Source organism: Chiloscyllium punctatum, chromosome 12 (genome assembly GCF_047496795.1).
Source record: "Chiloscyllium punctatum isolate Juve2018m chromosome 12, sChiPun1.3, whole genome shotgun sequence".
NCBI classification, from domain to species: Eukaryota; Metazoa; Chordata; class Chondrichthyes; order Orectolobiformes; family Hemiscylliidae; genus Chiloscyllium; species Chiloscyllium punctatum.
This window is the reverse complement of record NC_092750.1, coordinates 23,834,336-23,848,375: the sequence shown is the minus strand read 5'-3', so window position 1 is coordinate 23,848,375 and position 14,040 is coordinate 23,834,336. Positions and strand designations below refer to the sequence as shown.

Here is a 14,040-nt window from a genome sequence, read left to right as displayed (position 1 = left end):
ATTGGTTATGAAGGACAAGCAAGCAGGAAGGTTACCAGCTTAGTTACAACTAGCTTAGCCAAGGTATTGCTGAATGGTGGAGTATGGCTTAATGGGCCAAATAGTCTGAATTATACTATTGCACTGGCCTATGGAAAAGTTGGTATAAGAGATCACCTTTTGGGTAGTGTAACACAAAGGACCCCAATAAGATATAGACTACAGCAAGTTCACGTTGACAATCAGTATATACTCCAAACTGTATAAAGGCATTCAACACCAAAACAAAGACTGTTTCATAGTCACAATGGCTTTAAAATATGGCATATTTGGGAATGGTGAGCAATTGTCCAAATATGTTGTACACTTCAACACTGCCAGAATGATGATGGCCACACGAACTGTACGTTAAACAAGTGAATGCTATAGCATCTAGCATAAAGGTGAGACATTCCATAGTTTCCAGAACAGAAGGTTACTCTTAAGTCAATTTCTGCATCATATATTTTCAATGATAACAATACAAACTGTTTAAACAGGTGATCTAGGATTAATAACATGATTTATTTACTTATTTATTTCATGCTAGCTTACAAAAGTTGGCCAGAGCAAAATGAAAGAAACAGGTCTCTCACAAAAGATTATGAAGAGTGGCAACATTCTGGTATAAATATCAGTAACTCTCTGTCACAACTCCTCCTTACCCCACCCCAACAATAAAGTAGCATACAGTTAACCACTAATAGATTGAATGGCTGACAGGCATCATCTGGCGAGTTACAAACCAATGATCTCATTAAGTGGCACAAATGAAATCAGAACCTTTGAAAGTAATCAATAAAATGGAATTCAAATGAAGTCTATACTAATTTCCAGGTCCCTGTTTTAAAAATATATACATACATTAAGATGTCCAGAAATGAAAACTTAAACAATAATTTATGATTAGCTTATTAAACTGCAACAGACGATGTAAAGAATACTGTGACATGATTTAAGATAATTTGCAGCATGGGACCTGACTACTATTCTGTGATCTACAGCAGTTCAGTAGTCTGGGCAGGTGGATCTACAGATTAGTCTCTCATTGGGAAAAGAATACTTGAGATCTAGAAATTAAAAGCTGGAGAAATTCAGGTCTGGCAACTTCTTTGGAAAGAACAGAGCAGTAAATGTTTCAAGTTTCAAATGTTAACTCTGTCTTACTCTCTCACAAATGCTATCAGAGCTACCAAGTTTCTCTGGCATTTTGTTTTTATTTAGATTAGATTAGATTACATTACATTACAGTGTGGAAACAGGCTCTTCGGCCCAACAAGTCCACACCGACCCGCCGAAGCGCAACCCACCCATACCCCTACATTTACCCCTTACCTAACACTACAGGCAATTTAGCATGGCCAATTCATCTGATCTGCACATCTTTGGACTGTGGGAGGAAACCGGAGCACCCGGAGGAAACCTATGCAGACATGGGGAGAACGTGCAAACTCCACACAGTCAGACGCCTGAGGCAGGAATTGAACCCGGGTCTCAGGCGCTGTGAGGCAGCAGTGCTAACCACTGTGCCGCCCACTAAATTTAAGTTTTCAACATCACAGTATTTTAAGTACTGAATATTTGAGAACTGTTCCAGTATGCAAAAAACATTCTCCAGCTTATTCCCGAATACATTAATTACGAAGAAGCTCAAACGACTGTTCTAATTACTAATTGTCAGAGCTCCAGATATAGATATACTGTAGCCTAATGTTTTCAGCAACATAGGTGTTTTTACCAAAGACTATACAAAAGGGAAGCAGACTATGTGATCAGGTACTATGAGTTCAATTCTAAAGTCAAGAACACTCATTGCAAAACTTTTAAGCAGGAATGCATGCACACAAGACATTTAGGAAACTGCATAGGATTCAAATCAGGAATGCTGATCACTGTGTCCAAATTCTTGATCTCCATGATTCCTACATGAAGTTCTGGATCCAAAAAATTTAAAATTGCAAGTTTATTACTGTTGAAATATTTTAGGAAGTCAGTTCATGAAACAATTTCAATTGATCAGATGTCCTAACACTCAAACATCTTGGATTTTTTTCTCATGGTTTACACCATCAAAACTGTTCATTTCCATTCATGCCTGTCAATTCATTACCAAATATCAATCATTGCTATACTTAAACCCAACAATTTGAGTGGCGGGGAAGATTACAACCAAAAGTTAAGGTTGAATTTCAACTTTTTGTCTTGTACTCAAGTGGACTCACACAAATATCAATGTAAAGTGGAACAATATTTTCATGTTATTTAAAAAGTGCTGATTCGATGGCAAGTAGACACTTTTGCCATGCAAAGTGTACCAAAGGAACTGAATTCAAATTTCTTTCTCATAATGATGAAATTGTGTATTCCACCTCACACCACTTTCACTTTGCAATTAATAAAACTAAAACTAAATTCTCTATAAAGTAGGGTTTAGCAATATATGCTGGCCAAGCTACATCACACGTATGAATGAATAAAAATAAATAAAATTATGAAAACTTACATGAAATTAGACAGAATATTTACTTGAAAATTTAACTGCACATCAGCAGGCATTGTATGAATATGGAGCACAGATATTCGCTGCAAGCTAAGGTCTAATAAATGAAATGTAACTTTATTCACACAAAATTATAGTTTCCTTGAAAGACGTAATAGATGCCAATCTCACCTAGGAATTCAACAGACGTGATAGATTTAGCCCTGGTTCCTATCAGGCAGGATTACCTGTCTGTTTCAAATAAGAGTCACACTGGACTTGAAACGATGACATTGTTCCTCTATGATTCTGCAAGACCTGCTGAGTTTCTCCCACATTTTTATTTCAGGTTGCCATTTCTCGTTTTGTTAGCCAATTATCCATGGAAAACAAACGTGCTGTATATAATGTTGAATAAAGGATACAGGATTGGACTGCACCTTAAAATTCATGGCAGAATCAGTCATTAAGAATTGCTATCTGGATGTGACATAATACAATATCTAATCTCTGTGCAGCAAATACAAAACAGCAAATTCAATAGCTGAAATTAAAACATGCTTTGTTTATAAGTGAATGGTTCTTTGTTTATAAGTGAACGGTACTTTGTTGTGGTTCTGTATGCCGAGCTGGGAATTTATGTTGCAGACGTTTCGTCCCCTGTCTCGGTGACATCCTCAGTGCTTGGGAGCCTCCTGTGAAGCGCTTCTTTGATGTTTCCTCCGGCATTTATAGTGGTTTGAATCTGCCGCTTCCGGTTGTCAGTTCCAGCTGTCCGTTGCAGTGGTCAGTATATTGGGTCCAGGTTGATGTGCTTATTGATTGAATCTGTGGATGAGTGCCATGCCTCTAGGAATTCCCTGGCTGTTCTCTGTTTGGCTTGTCCTATAATAGTAGTGTTGTCCCAGTCGAATTCATGTTGCACATCGACCTGGACCCAATATACCGACCAGTGCAGCGGACAGCTGGAACTGACAACCAGAAGCGGCAGATTCAAACCACTATAAATGTCGGAGGAAACATCACAGAAGCGCTTCACAGGAGGTTCCCAAGCACTGAGGATGTCACCTAGACTGGGGACGAAACGTCTGCAACACAAATTCCCAGCTCAGCGAACAGAACCACAACATCGAGCACCTGAGCTACAAATCTTCTCACAGACTTTGAACGGTACTTTGCTTAAATATTGTTATGACACTAAGACAACTGACTGTTGATGCCAATTGTATTTGCCTGATGCTGCAAATTCAGAATGATGCAAAGAAATTCAGCTTGAATAACACAGTCTTTTGGTTTGCAAATTCAGTAATGTGATAAAGTACTTTCTTTTAATTTAAATCATCACACACACTATAAACAGTCCATTCAGCTGTTTCACATCCAATTCATTTTGAATGCAAAGGAACATTTTAAAATCAATTCATATAATGCACTTTAAGGTTTATGCCACATAATAAATCATTTCAACATAATGAAAAATATTACAAAGGGTCACTTGTTGCACTGTTCTGTAAAACTTCATATGACAAATCTTTAAATGGATAACCTTACAGAAACAAATTACAGGAAGGATTTACAAGAATGATTCCAGGGACAAAGGACTTTGATTATGTGGATAAATTGCAGAATTCTAGGTTGACCTCCTTTCAAGAGAAGAGAGAGAGGAGATTTGTTAAACGTATTCAAAATTATGAGGAGTCTAAACAAAGTAGATAAAGAGTAAGTTATTCCTGTTGGCAGAAAGATGAAGAACCAGAGAACATTAACAAGTCTAGCAGAGTCTGTGGAGAGAGAAACAGAGTTCACGTTTCGAGTTTAACAAGACCCTCCTTCAGAACTGTCAGACCTGCGTTTCTCCAGCCTTCTGTCTTTATTTCAGATTTCCAGCAATATTGTGCTTTTATTTGGACATAAGTTTCAGTTAGTTGGCAAAGGAATTAAAGGTGGCATGAGGAGAAAACATTCTTTTATACTAGGGTATATAATATACTGCCAGTCAGTTTGGAGGAGACATGCATAATCATGAAGTGTGAAAGATAAATGGATCCATAAAGAGAGAAAAAAAAATGTAGGGCTGAGGGGAAAGCCTGGTGAAGTGGGACTACCTAAACTGCTCCTGGAGAGAGTCAGTACAGCCTTGATCAACCAAATAATCTCCATCTGTGTCATTATTCTGGGATTTCTATCAAATGATTCTATGAACTCACTTTCTTTTGCACAATAGAACTATCATAGACACAAATGAAAACTAAATGGAAAATATCAGCACTATCTCCAAGTTAAATAACCAATTCCCAAGAGCCTTGATCTTATTAAAATTTAAGTGAAAGCACATGTATAGAAATATTTTATCCTAAAACAGAGCAGCTCCATGTTCCCAACACACCCACATCTTTCTACTTGCTGTTGAAAAATTTTAATTTGAGGATCCATCTCACTATAACAAGTCTTATTTTATAAAATTACAGTGGACAGATCTTGTTTCTTTCAGCTAGTTTTCAATTTTCTCTTCTCATTCTAAAGTCTCCGTCCGATATGACACCCAAACCATATGGTAGGCAAGTAGTCTACTGAGGCCTCCACTAATAAATTCATTCTGAGCAGGATTATGCTCATGGAAACAGTGGAGTTATCTGCCCAGACTGATTCTGGAATCTTTACTTGGTTCAGTCATTATCCAGGTCTAATCTAAAGCTAACAGAGCTCTGTAAACATAAGAGACCATGGTATGTTCACATGGTTACCACTTGATAGCCACTTCCTCTCTAACCCCACCATCAAAAGAAATAACCTGCCAAATTTCACCTGACTGCCATGCCAATTGTACTTTTGCATGGGCTGTGTAATAGAGATCAATTTTCCAATAAAACAGGTGAGTTCTTGATTTCAGTACCAACCCCTACCTAGCTTTTCATGGTGACTGAGTCAGAGGTGGTTAGGATAGTAGTGGGTTAGTTATCTGATGGCTAACAGATTAAGTCCCACCTCTGATCAAAAGTATTGGGCGAGGGGTTGCCATTGACTACTGCAGAAGTTTTGCCAAAGAAGCTTATCTCAAGAATAGACAATGGGAAATGTTTTAACTTCTTAAATAAGAGGTTGTTTCACAAGAACAGTGGGTGGAATCTCACATGAGTCTCAGCAATTTGTAGAAGAATCAGCCAGGATGTTCAGCTATGCCCCTCTTGTCGGTGGGAGCAACTGGTTCCATGCTTTATGTTTTTCATGAGCAGTGTGACACATTTCTTGCTAGGCAGTGGCAAATTACCAAATATGGGGATTATTGCTTGTTAAATGCCTTACTTGCCTCAGCTTAATATTCAGCTTTTTATCTTAAAAAGATCGCCATCCAAACTAGATGTTGGGAAAACTCAACGTGGAAATCAGAGTGTGTACTTGACTGATTTAGTTCACCTGTTTCTCTGATCAATCTTTACCTCCAATCAAGTTGTGTCCCAGGGAATGATTTATGAGCACTAGCTGTATGTACTGACATCCACAGACAATGGCACCTACCACCCACCACAGTCATCGTAACACCCCTCCAATTCATGGTAGGTTGCAAATGAAGCATAGACTTGCATCATGAGGCACACCAGCTAAGAGCACAGACAGGCCGTTGCATGGAGACTTTATATGCATTGACAGGCAGCCTGTTTGTCAATAGTGATCTGTTTAGAGGTGGGGATATCGTGATGAACAGTAGACAGATGTCAATTTAACACTTACAGCAGGTGCCAACTGCAAACACACCAAATGGCCATGACAGATATTGATCCAGTCAAGAGGGGGCCACTCTCAGTCAGGGAGTCCTGGAAATAGCAGTCATGGATACAGTCCATATACAATCCAGGGTCTGCACCACAGTTAGGCATCTGCTTAGGATGCTCAAAGTTAGGGGAACTGTCTGATTACGGCCCAGAGAGTAAGCAGCAGTCAGTCCTTTAAGGTGTGCATCAGGAGGAGAATCCGGTGTCTTCAGTTGGGAGGGTTTTCGCCACAAAGCACAATGAACAGAACAGTCATTATCTAGTATATTTCGCAGCTGAGATCTGAACACACTTTCCCATATCATGAGACATGCTGCAACTGGATAACAAGAGGCATTTCCCCTTAATCCATCCACATTCAGGCTCATGTTTTTATTCAAGAAGAGTTGCATTTCACATATGTACCACCCTCTGTGTAAAAAATTTGCCACTCAGGTTCCCTGTTATTCTTTCTCTTCTAACCTTAAACTAATGCCCACTAGTCCTTGATTCCCAACCCTGGGAAAAAGGCTGAGTCCATTCATGTTATCCATGCTTCTCATGATCTGAAGAAAAAGGTCCTAGCTTGTCCAACCTCTCCCTATAACTCAGACCGTGAGTCCTACCAATGTACTTGTAAATTTCTTCTGCACTCTTTCTAGTCTAATAACATCCTTCCGATAGCAAGGTGACCAAAACTGAACACAATACTCCAAGTGTGGCCTCACCAACATCCTGTACAACTGCAACATAATTTCCCAACTTTAATACCCAATGCCCTGACTGAAGAAGGCCAGTGTTCCAAAAGCCTTCTTCAATGTCCTGTCAACTGCGACTCCACTTTCAGAGAAGCATGCACCTGAATTCCCAGGTCCTTCTGATTCCACTATACTCCTTAAGGCCCTATCATTCACCATGAAACTCTTATTTTGAATTGACTTTCCAAAATGCAAGACATCATTTATTGATATTAAACTCCATTTGCCATTTCTCAGCCTACATCCCCAGCTGAACAAGGTCCTACTGCAATTTCTAATAGTCCTTCTCACAATACATGATACCCCTATTTTAGTGTCATCTGCAAACTCACTAATCACGCCTTGCACAATGAATTCTCTTGAATCTTACTAAACTTGTTGCATCAACCTGCTTCTAGGATGTCTGTCTCATTTGATTTCCACCCATTCTACCATATGCTGTTCCCAGAACAATTCGCCACTCACTGGACATCTGAGAGATTGGCATTCCTTGCCATCAGCTGTAGCCTCCATCTTCCCCTTCCTGTGAAGGTGAGCAACATGCTACCAAAAGTAAGGCCTGCCTCTCTCTGTGAAATGTAGCTAAATTGGGAACAGAACAGTCATTATCTAGTATATTTTGCAGCTGAGATCTGAACACACTTTCCCATATCATGAGACATGCTGCAACTGGATAACAAGAGGCATTTCCCCTTAATCCATCCACATTCAGGCTCATGTTTTTATTCAAGAAGAGCTGCAAAGAAAAATCTAGGAGCTATGGATCAGTAAGCCTAACATCTGTGATAGGCAAGTTACTTGAGAAGATTCTGAGAAATAAGATATCCATGCATTTGGAAAGGTAAGGCTTGATCATGCCTCACAACTTTGATAGAATTCTTTGATGAAGTGACCAGGAAAGTTGATGAGGGCAGGGCGGTAGACGTAGTCTATATGGATTTCAGTAAGGCCTTTGATAAGGTTCTATGTGGTAGGCTGCTCTGGAAGGTTAAATTGCACAGAATCCAGAGGGAGCTGGAAGATTGGATACACATTTGGCTTGATGGTAAGAAGTAGAGGTTATTAGTAGAAGGATGCTTGTTGGACTGGAGACCTATGACTAGTAGAGTGCTTGAGGGGTCAGTGCTGGGCCCATTACTGTTCGTTATGTATGTCAGTGATTTGGATGAGAACACTCATGCAACTTGGCCATAGCTAAGAAACATAAGATTCAGCCCTGTATAGTGGTTGCACAAATCAAAATCTAGACTAATTATTGTACCAAGTCCACAAACAAAGCTGAGTATATGACACAAAATCAGAACTCTTGATGGCACTTCAACGACAAACCTCATCTCAGAATTATATATCATTTCAAAGTAACAGAATTTAGCTTAGATCCATACATTATTCTCTTCCCACAGACATTTAATGTGAAACAACAGCCCTTCATTAGCAACTGCATCTATATCTAGAACTCCATTAGGGACTCCATCATACTGTACATATTCCTCCAGGCATTCTTAGATATTTTCTTAACCTACTTATTTTTCCTAAAAACTATGAATAAATTACTCTTCCAGCAAGTGTTACTGAGCATCAATAGATTATTCCTAAAGTTTGCACTTGATTTCGAAAAATGCATGATATAACACAGCAGATACTACACATGCATTCACTTACAGCAGCCGGAGAAATTATTCATCCTTCATAATCTTGAAACTTCCAATTAGGTCATACTCAGATTTTACTTTTCAACTTGAAAAATATAGTATCAGCCTGCTCAATCTTTTCTGTAATAATTCAGACAACCTGACTAGAAAGGAACATTGTTTATTGTTGAACACCAAAATAGAGCTACTACTCATGGCATACAATGCAAGTCCCAGCCAGGGACAGACAATGTTGCAGATCCATCCCTGGGTCTGCCTTTTTGAATCGTGTCTGCTTTATTGAGATTTTCTAATCAAACTGCTTAAAGATGCTCTAGAATAGGTGGAACTGGAACATAGTCCATATCTCTACCAATGTGTCACAAGAACCGTATGTCTACTCGTTTTTTTAATTCAGCCTGTTCAGTTTTGCGATTACACACCTCTGAAGCAGATGTGACTTGAACCCAGGCCTCAAAAGCCCAAAGGTAAGGAAAGTACCACTGTGCCACAGACCCTTCTGCACCTGCTTTATTCTATTTTCTAATCAACCTGTTTAAACTTTGCTACTCACCCCTGCAAACAAGTACAACTTGATTCAGACCTCCTGGCCTGGACTGTATTGCCTTATCTTTTTTTCTTTCTTACTTAACTTGTTCAGAGATGCTATCCCACACCTCTAGAGCAGGTGGGACTTGAACCCAGGCCTACACAGTCCAGAGATTAGGATATTACCACCGTCCCACTGATTTCTTTTGTTTTTTTTAATTCAGGCATAGGATGAGGGCATTGCTGGCTAGGGCAGACCAGAGGACCAAATGGGTTTTTCCAACAAGCGATAAATTGATTCATGGTCATCATGAGATTCTTAATTCCACATTATTTTTGGTGGAATTTTAATCCGTTGCAGCACGGTTTGAAGCTGGATCTCTGGGTTAACAATCCAGCAATAATACCACTAGGCCACAACCTCCACTATTATCTATCATATGGAGACACAAGATGCGGAGTGCAGCAACATTTCCATAATTTTTCTTTGTTCTGAATAGACCTATTGGATTAGCAGCTGAAGGACAAAAAGTGCAGATCTACAGAGAATAGGCAGAGGAATGGAAGACTCTCTTGCAGAAATCCAGATGGACATGATGGGCGAAGTAGCCCTCTATATTTGGAGTACTGAAATATACTGGCTTTGCATATCAGTTTCTAGTATATTTGCTTTCATTTGTTTGCGCATTGTCACCACAAAGCTTACTTCACCTGGCAATCATAGTCCATCTGTACCAACCTGAAACACGATGCAACAAGCTAGTAAAGCCTGGAAAGAGCATGCATTTTCTCTAGCCATACAGCTTCTGGAAACAGTAGTCATGTGATCACACGTGCATAGTGTGGAATCGCAGGTGGGTAGTGAGATCAACTGTCAGAGACGGGCTTGGCAAGAGAATGTCAATGGCTGATGTGATCAACTGTCGGAGACTCTGTGATAAAACCAAAATTCTATATATGCAATCAACATAATTTTTTGGCCTTTCAATTTCACTTTTTTTAAAAACAAATAAGCTCCAGAGATCACTTTTTAAAAATTCATTGGTCTTTACAACCTACGTTGTTATTTTTTAAAAGCTGTGTACATTCTAATCCTATTATTTGTCCATTGGGTTTAGACCCCCGATTCTGGACGTTTATTCTTACATGAAATGTATGCCATACTTATCTGAAGTTCATTTGCCAAATATCTTGCAGTTTGTCACAGTACTCCTCCACTAAATGGATTCTCTAATTCAATGTCACCTGCAACTTTGAAATTATACTTCCAATTCCAAATCCAAATAATTTATGTAAGTCATAAACAACAATGATTCCTGCATTCCTTCTTCTGAAATACCACATTCCAACATTTGGCAATCTAAATAAATATCTTTTAACTACTCTCAGTTTCCAGTTTTGCAGACAGCTTGCTACTCATTCTAGTCCATTAACTCCAAATGTTCTGACCGTAATCACAAATCTATTATGTCACAGCCAACTGAAGGCTTTGTACAAATCCACAGAAATTATATATACCACATTAGCCTTACTTATACTTTGCTAAGTTTCCAAAATTGTAACAAACTACATTTGTACAGTACTTTCGAAAAGTTAAAATGATCCAAGCTCCTTCACAGAAATATCAAACAAAATTTGATGTCAAGCCACATCAAAGGACATTAAAAGATATGATCAAAAGTTTAGAAAAACAGGTTGGAGCATCTTAAGAGGAGATAAGCAGAGAAGTTAGAACAGCTTCCAGAATGTTGAGGCTGGAAAGCTAATGGCGCAGTCATCAGTGGATTAAAGTGGGGGATGTACAGGAAGCCATAATTGGAGAAATGCAGATATCTAAGAGGGACTTAGGGTTAGAGAAGATTATAGGGAGGGGCAAGATCATGGGGAGATTTAAAAATGATGAAAATTTCAAAAGTGAATAATCTTTAAGCATGAGCCAGTTTGATCATCAGGGACAGGGATGACAAGTGAATGGGACTCTGAGTGAGTTAGGATAAAAGCAGTAGAGGTTTGGATAAGTTTGAGTTTTTGAAGGTTAATGATGGGATGATGGTCTGGAATAGGGAAGTTTAGAGAAAACAAAGGCATGGATGAGGGTTCCAGTAGATGAGCTAATGTGGAGTCAAATGATGTTACGCAGATGCAAGTAAATTTTCAAACTTATAACAAGTGAGGTATGTCTTTTACAGAATCTCAGAATTGTCACAGTGCAGGAGCAGCTATTTGGTTCATCATGTTTGCATTGGCTGTTTGATGATTAATGCTTCTGAGTATTTCTGCTCACCCTGCATCCATCACACTATCAGGTACTGCATTCCAGACCTTAAACACATACAGCGTTAAAACATCTTTCCTCTATCACTTTCACTCCTGTTTCTAATCACTTTATGCCATCTCATTCTCTATTGTTTCATCAATGGGAACAGCTTCTCCCTTTCTATTCTGTCTCAACCTCTCATGATTTTAGATACCTTTATAAAATCTCCTCTCAGCCTTCTTTTCTAAGGAATTCAGTCTTAATTCTCCAATTTAATTCCTTAACCTTGGAACCAATCTCATGAATATTTTCTGCATCTTTACAAAACTTCCCCATATCCTTCCTGAAGGTTCCTTTAATGACCACTCTTTCAAACTGTCATGCCCATACTCCAATGTACAGTCAGAGTCATACAGCACAGAAAGAGGTCCATCATGTTTGCTCCAGTCATCAAGCATCTATATACTCTAGTCCCATTTTCCAGCACATGGCCCATAGCCATGTATGCTATGCGTTTCAAGTGATTATCTAAATCTTTTTAAATGTTGTGATTGCTCCTGTTTCTACCAACCTTTCAGGTAGAGAATGTCAGATAACCACCGCCCTCTGGGTGAAAAAAACTGAATCTCATGCCTTTTTCCGGAGATCTAAACCCTGGTTATTGACCCCTCTATTAAAGGGACAAGTTTTTTTCATATCTATCCCAGATTTCATCTCATTATTTTATACACCTCAATTAGGGTCCCTGACTTCTCTTTCAAAGGAAGGTAAGACCAGCCTATCAAGGCTCTCTTCATAGCTGAAATGCTCCGGTCGGCAACATCTAGTGAATCTCCTCTCAACCCATTCTAGTGAAATCTTACAGCTAGGTTTCTCTGCTCCTGTGTTCCTTTCAGAATTTGCCCTTTATTTTAATATTGTCTCTCCTTTCTATCTACGAAGGTGAATCATTTCATGGTCTCCACTTCTTCATCCACCTGTTCAGACATATCAGCAACACGAATGTCCTTTCAAGGTTCAAAGCTTTCCCAGTCAAGTTCACAATGTTTTTGTATCATCTGCAAACTCTGAAATTGTGCCTCATATGGGAGTATATATGCACACATTAAATACTGAAAACTTACCAAAATCTTAAACAAAGCAAGGACGTGCTGCACATGCTCATACTGCAGCATCCTGGCACACAGCTGTGATGGTTTTGTCATACTGGAAACCAATGTACAAGTTAACGTCCAGCAGTAAGTGCTGTGTTGAACAAATTCTCATTATAGTAGAAGTGAAGTTTTTCAAGCAATTTCAAATAAAACAACTATGTTGCCTAATCGCATACCTTGAGGCTTGGCATTCACCAGCTGTAAGTTGACATACTGGAAAAGCAGGGTATCTGTCTGCATAACAGTTTCTGCTGGTGTAACCCCAGATGTCACATGCAGAGTCTTTCCATTCAAAGTCATCAGGTCAGTCCCATTTGTTAGTTCTGGAAGAGATAAACACACAGTCAGACTTCACTTGAAAAATGGCAGTTTTCAGGAGAACTGCTTTCTTTTCATTTCTGCAACACACACCAGTGTAGATGATCAGTGGCTTTTCAACATGTAGTCTATTATTAATTACATCCACAATATATTAATTCATTTGTATACAACTTTAAAAAAATCCCCAGTATTTGACATAACTGAAGTTAAAGAATTGGATCCTACATGCTCCAGGATGTATTTTCAGCAGATACGCACATAATATAGGTTAGCTCACTACCTTCCCACTCAGCTCTGAGCTCATCTCCATAACAGAGGGTGTAAGGATGTTGAAGTCGGCAGCGTGGCAACAATTTAAATAAATAATGATAATGGTCTATTGACCCTGATAATACTGTTTAAGCCAAAATATAGTTGATATGGGTAGCTAACAGGTCACTTTTTAAAGAGGTTCATAAGTGGTAGAAAGGGGAGGGGGTGCTATCTTCTCATATGTGAGAGTCAGAGCAGAATTAGATTGGTAAGCCGTTCTTGAGGGCAGGACCCTCTCCTCAGTGAAGGGTTGAAGTCCCAAAGTTAGGCAATGAAACCTGCCGTGCATGGTGTTTTGGCTGCAGCATGGATTTCTTTCAAGTCTGATGGCTTACTGCCAGTTTTCCTTTGGTGGTAGTGGTTTGGAGGGGGGTGATCTGCTCCCCTGTAATCTCAGCAGCATTATTTTCAGATTATACATGACTTGCTCATTTCCCAAAACCAAAATTATCCCAAAATATAAAGAATTTTGCCAAGTAGTATTTCCAACCATGACAATTCAATTACTCATGTTGAACCTCAATTCCAAATTGATGCTAAAATGTTGCAGAAATGATATGTTTTGAAATGGAGAAACGTGTGACATTATATCCAGAAGAGTTACATTGAGGAGCAAAACAAAAATGACAACTCATTTGTGAAACAAGATCTCAAATTTTAAGGTGAACCACCTCAGATTGACAAGCAATTATGTCATTCCCTATGCTGTACTTACCTGTAATGCAAAAGTCTGAACAGATAAGTGTATCAGTTGAGATGCCAGCTGGAAATTCATGAACATATTCCAGGATAACTCAATATTTGAGTGTCAT

At 39.0% G+C, this 14,040-nt stretch overlaps 1 protein-coding gene across 3 annotated transcripts in view; it reads right to left on the bottom strand.

Moving 5' to 3' along the window:
• iars1 (isoleucyl-tRNA synthetase 1) overlaps window positions 1-14,040 on the bottom strand; it is a 206,698-nt gene that overhangs the window by 15,338 nt on the left and 177,320 nt on the right. For all 3 annotated transcript variants that reach the window (XM_072582128.1, XM_072582130.1, XM_072582129.1), the window contains exon 32: window positions 12,772-12,918. In XM_072582128.1, the coding sequence (XP_072438229.1) occupies window positions 12,772-12,918 (147 nt within the window). The remainder of the gene's footprint in view (window positions 1-12,771; window positions 12,919-14,040) is intronic.